This window comes from Lutjanus erythropterus, chromosome 4 (assembly GCF_056507025.1).
Source record: "Lutjanus erythropterus isolate fLutEry1 chromosome 4, fLutEry1.hap2, whole genome shotgun sequence".
Taxonomy (NCBI): domain Eukaryota; kingdom Metazoa; phylum Chordata; class Actinopteri; order Lutjaniformes; family Lutjanidae; genus Lutjanus; species Lutjanus erythropterus.
The window spans coordinates 38,415,301-38,421,300 of record NC_139320.1 but is presented as its reverse complement, the minus strand read 5'-3'; the positions used below and the strand labels follow the sequence as shown (position 1 = coordinate 38,421,300).

At 37.7% G+C, this 6,000-nt stretch overlaps 1 protein-coding gene across 2 annotated transcripts in view; it reads right to left on the bottom strand.

The window, feature by feature from the left end:
* Nucleotides 1-458: 458 nt before the first annotated feature.
* The window catches only part of zbtb16b (zinc finger and BTB domain containing 16b), a 28,818-nt gene continuing 23,276 nt past the window's right edge, over nucleotides 459-6,000 (bottom strand). For both annotated transcript variants that reach the window (XM_084717912.1, XM_084717913.1), the window contains 2 exons: nucleotides 3,800-3,967; nucleotides 459-1,241 (listed from right to left, as the gene is read on the bottom strand). In XM_084717912.1, coding sequence (XP_084574038.1) covers nucleotides 1,012-1,241; nucleotides 3,800-3,967 — 398 coding nt within the window. In that variant the 3' untranslated portion in view covers nucleotides 459-1,011. The remainder of the gene's footprint in view (nucleotides 1,242-3,799; nucleotides 3,968-6,000) is intronic.

Genomic DNA, 6,000 nt, shown 5'->3' with positions numbered 1-6,000 from the left:
AGATTTATAATTTTTCAGTTTCTGACTTTTCAATATTCCTCAATTTAAGAGAAGGTGGTGGTGGTTTCTGTCAGTTGATAAAACTTTAGCTTGAGCTTGAACTAAAAACAGAGGGGGAAAGACAGATAAAATGTACAGAATGAGGATGTGGAAATATATTTCATATTTAATTATATGCAAATATTAAATCATTTTGATGCTCTGTAGGTGTAACAGTTGCACTGCCAATGAAACAGGTTAGAAAATGAAACATTTGGCTGATTTATCACGAACACTTCTGTTCTTCTATCTAATTACAGATAGAGAGACAGATAATTTTGTTGGTTGAACAGATACAGATACAGACGTCTCTGTGCATCTCTCTTAGCTTGCTTGCAAACAGTTTGTTTCCTCCGACTTCCTATCTCAAGCCACCTGTGGCAACTTAGTTTTAGCTTTTTCCACACAGCAGGTCACAACTGACTGGCTGTGGACAAACGCTGCCTTTGATGACAAGTTTGCATGCCTGCTCTGTTTATGTCATTATAAACTGAATCTCTTTGGACTGGACTGTTGGTTTGATAAATCTGTTTTTTTTTTTTTGTTTTTTTGTTTTTTTTTAATGTCACCTTGTCACCAAAATGTGACTATTTTCTGACATTTTTCAGACTGAACGCTTCATCACGTAGTAGTAAAAATAATCTAGTTGATAATGAGTTTAATCATTAGTAGCAGCCCTAGTGTCGTATGTGCACACACATTTGTATTCGTGCTTGCATGTCTCTGTCGTCAGGTAAAAACCTCGAATCTCCCAGAATGACAACTTCCCACGATGCATTTTTCAGTTTGTCCAAAAAGAGTCTGATTTTTACGTTATACACCCACAAACAAACATGTAATCTTTCAGCATGAAAAAATCAGCAACACTGGAGTTACAAGGTTTTCACCCAACAGTGACAGTGTGTGTGTGTGTGTGAGTGTGTGTGTGTGTGTGTGTGTGAGAGACTGTGCGTGTGGGGGTCCAAGTCCTGCTCAGACGTAACAGACATACAGGTAAGTCTTTTCTATCCTCCAGTCGGCCGGCACGTCCTCCGGTTTGTGGCCCTTCATGTGCTTCTGCATGGCGGCCAGGCTCGGGCAGAAGTCCTGGCAGATGGTGCACTGGTACGGAGACGCTCCGTTGTGAGTGCGCAGGTGCTTGATCATCGCAGAGTAGTCTCTGGACCGTTGGTGACACAGCTTACACTCGAATGGCTTCTCACCTAAAAAATTCAACAATACAGCATTAACCTTGTAGACCTGGAGTCAGAGGCCCCTGCCTGGTGAAACGGGATTCACCTCCAGTCACTCCACTGTACTTGTTCTGTTAGTGTGTGTTGTTGGTGTGTGTGTTGTTTGTGTGTTTGGGCATGAGGATTAGGCCTATATCGGTTTGCCTTCGGTTTGATATTAGATATTGGCCGGTCAGCGTCACCCGCTGCGAATACGACAGAGGTTTGTCTCTGACCTCAGTGAGGAATCAGATAGCAGTCAGTAAAATTTAACCTGAAATAAAATGTAGACTCGCTTTTTAATGATTTAATTCAGGGATTCAGTAGTGTTTTTTATAAAAAGCAATTAAATATAAAGGCACTCGCTTCCATAAAATAGCTTTAAAAGCTGCTAAACCATCAAAATTTAGTGATTGGGATTCGCTGTATTTAGTTTGTTTCAATAAACTCTTTACTGTCCTTTATCTTAGAAGCAATTGTTTTACTTTAAAAACAACAATTTTTGTAGTCCAATGAAAAGACTGAAGCCATAAATGCTTTAGGCTGACTTTCTGAATTTTTCGGGCTGCCCTGTCTGTGGCACTCAGCTGCAAGTCAGTTTATTCTGAGTGAAGATGTAAATCTTTAAAAACAGGTCATAAATATAATTACAGCTTAAAAAAAAAAAAAAGTACTCATCTAAAACAGCTGAGAACTGTAGTCACTCAAACAGAAGTAAAAAGTAGATTTGTGAGGGACTATTTTTTTTATTATGCGTCATTATTTTCTTTATTGATTAGTTGTTTGGTCCATAAAATGTCAGAAAATGGTGAAAATGTCCTAAAGGGTCAGATCCTTAAATGTCTTGTTTTGTCCACAATCCGAAGATACTCAGTTTACACTCATAGAGGGGTAAAGAAACAATTAATTATCAAAACGGTTGGTGTGTAGTTTAATAGAAGTGTTAATTTAACAGTTTTTAATCAATATTTTTTCAATGATGAAAACAAGATGATAAGATGACGCACCATGAGACTTTGTATGTCTCATAAATCGTACAGAAATGTCAACATTTGCTTTTTAGAGAACTGGCACTGATAAAGAAGTGACTGAACTCAAGCTGTTGATCTTAAACTGTAAAATAAAAGATTGATTGACACACACACAAGATAATGAGTGTAATGTTTCACTGTCCTCAAATTGAAGCAAATATGAAACAAAAACTAGAGCTACTATAAGGAACTGTCCCTTGTGGACAAAAGTGGCTGTGTTGCCACCTAAATAACCAGGAAATATGATGTCAAAAATAAAATTATCTAAATAAAAATCCCCATTTCTTTTTAACTGACTAATGTACATCTTACTGTAACTTGATGTGGGAAAATGTAAACAGGCTCATTTTATTTGATTTCCAGGAGAATCCAACCCATTGATCTTTTTGCAAAAGATTTTGTTTGCTTATGTCGGTCATATAGAGGCATCGGTATCAGTTTCATACCCACTTAAAAACTCCTTTAATCGCTTTAATGTCAGACTTATGGTGGGAGAAAATAGCAGAAATGTTAATGTGCATACTGATAACATGTTAATGGATGTTTCCTCTGGGAGAATTTGATGAGTTTGGAAATTATAGACAAGTTTAAATAGTCAAGACCTTTAAATAGTGCATTACACTTGAAAGATGGCACTGCACAGAGGGTGACATGCTGGGAGATCTGCATTTTTAGGTTAGTTTTAGGCTTCTGTAAGGTTTGTTTTGTGTTCTTACAGGTTAGTTTTAGGTTCTATAGTGTCTAATAAAGGTAGGTGACATTAGTGTATCTAGTATTTTCTGGCACTTTGCCGTCCATCTACACAGGATTTTATTATTGTACATTGCATGGCTTTGTTAAATACTCAATGCTAATTGGTCAACCAATTCTAAGGTTTGTTGAGGCATAATAACATAATACATCATAATTAACACATTCTAAAGTCTGTTATTTCTTTATAGCAGACCGTTGCTAAGTATAATACACTGTTACTATGAAGAACAGCCTGTTGCTATGGACGCAGTTCTGATCATAGACTCTGAATTTTTTTGTTAAGTAACTATGTAATAAGCAGGATAATGTACAGGTCATTATTGTGACATAAACCCTGACACTGTGATGCGAGACCTCAGTGCAAAGTACATTTTCCCTTACATATTTTATTTTATAAATGCACATTTTCTCCTTCTTCTTTTGTCCCGTATTGCCTAAACTACTGTGATTCTTTGAATGTTCTCATCTCAGTTAAAGTTTTTCACATAATTGTACATGTATAGCTGGTGTAACAATAAACATCTTAAATCTTTAATTACACCTTAGATTTTGATCGACTACTGTGGATTTAGTAAAATCTCATATTTAGTCACCTAAAACTAGACTGAAACTAAAATGATTCAGATGACCAAAATGTGACTAAAACTACATGGCATGTCACTCATAAGTCATAACTAAAGCTAAATCAAAATGTTCTTTTTAGATGACAACAAATTGATGCAGTTGCAGCAGCTCTAGTATTTACCTCCTCTGAGCGTCTCTCACCTGTATGTACACGGTAGTGTGTTTCTAGCTGGTGTTTGAGGCTGAACCTCTTCCCACAGCCATTGCACTCATAAGGCTTCTCTCCTGTGTGGATGCGTTTATGGCCCCTCAGCGTGCCGTCGTCTCTGAAACAGCTCCCGCAGAATTCACACTCAAACGGGTGATCGCCTGAAAACATAGTCGTGTCACACAGTGGCAGCAACAAGCAGCAGCCACAACACCAACACAGCCCATTATCATCGTGAGATCGCATTAAAGGCTAACTTTACCCTTGGCACGACATGGTATGGTGCATATGTAGCCGCATAGGTCACATAGTCACCGAGCCCTTTCTGCACATGCATATCAAACAGGGAAATAATGTGCTCTCAGACGTTGCTAATGTTATGACACGAGGACACTCCTCTTGGCTGTCTGCTAATAGCTAATAAAAGTCCTCCAGGCATGTGCTGCTCTGTTCTCTATACTGTAGTTAATCTATTTCTCTCCTAGGCTGAGGATTTGACTCATCTCCAATGACCTATGTGCCTCATTATCTCAGTGTCCACAGCAACAGCCAAGTCAGAGGATACATTGCTCTCCTCATTACAGGCCGATTCTCCCCAATCCCCCACCCCACTGTGGAGCAGATGACATTTACAAAATGTTACTTCCAAGCAGAATGGCATACAAACAAGATACGCTGCCATGGCCAAAACTCCCTTCACTTCTGTCTCTTCACATCAATTATGTATTTCTCCTGTCTAGACATCAAGCCGTCGTGACAGCTGGGAGTGTTATTTAAGGTAAAAGAAGAAAGGGGGACATCTTTTCAGTAAATATCTCTCCGTCTCCCGCGGCACTAAGACTCACCCTCGGTAGAACACACAGACAAGTCATTTCCATTTGCTTTTCCTTCAATATTTATTTGGGTTTCCTCTATCATTTTGGGTGAACCACACTAGAACTGACAGCCGTGAATTGCAGAAGCCCAAAGGCTGTCTAAGAACCCAAAATATAAACAGGATGAAATTGCCCAAAATATGCACCGGCCATAACGGTACAGTGCTGTCATCAGAGAGGTGAGTCATCTTATAGAGAAGGCAAAAAAAGGAGGGTGGGAGAGGATGCATGCAAATTGACTAAAACCTTAAAGCCAGTAACCTAAGGAAATTAACCCATATACCAAAATAAATACAGACGCCTTTGTGTCTTTTCCAACATACGCGTGTGTTTGACACCAAGTGTTTTATGTTTCATGACAGGAGGTAACACTACAGATACTTGCAGTGTTACAATTTCAATTCTAATTCGAAAATGGATTGAAATCGAAACCAGGATCGGAAATTTTCCACGTATTTTTTTGTCTCTCTCTACACTCACCAACTTTGCATGTCCAGCGTGTGTCTCAAGAAAAAAACAAAATAACCCCAGTGAGCATTTTTTCATTGAAAAGACATTTTAAAAATCACTATGACCACTGGTAAAAAGGTGTTCAGAACAGATTCAAAAGTTTTTTCACTGACTGTTTGAAGATAATGCAATAGTGACATTTTCATCCTCTACAATGTGTAAATAAAAGCTGCCTTTGGAGCCTAAACTACATTGAAATTTCTCAGTTGAAAGCAAGAAAAAGTTGGCAGGTTTTGAACCGTGGTTGCCACGGTGAAAGTCCTAACAATTTTCTGAACTTATTTATACTGTTTTCAGGAAATAAAACCAATGTTCTGTTGTTCTTTACCAATCTAGGTCACAATTCTCAAAATTCACAATTCAACTTTACTTTCAATATTAATGACATAGTTTAATTCAATTTTTCAATCTAAATATAGTCCTATTTTTTTTTAGTACTGATGCCTATGCTGTTATTAAATTATAGAGTCTCAATCATTGGTTTTATACCGTGACAACTGTCATTTAGGTTTTCTAATTCTTCTTTGAGAAGACTGAAGAAGTGTGATGTAATGGTCGTGTTGTCTTTTTTATTTGGACACATGTTGGATGCTGCAAGTAGGCTGGGTGGAGAGAAAAAAAATCTACAGGGAGAATTGTAATATTGCCTTTGAATTTGATTCGATTTCACTCATTTTAATCTTCTTGGTTTTTGATTTAATATTGAAACTGTAGCACCCCTAGTAATTAGATTACAAAAAAATAACCCCCAGCTCTGATCACGTATTTAAAAATGCTAAAAGATTATAGTTACATTGTCAAGGATAATT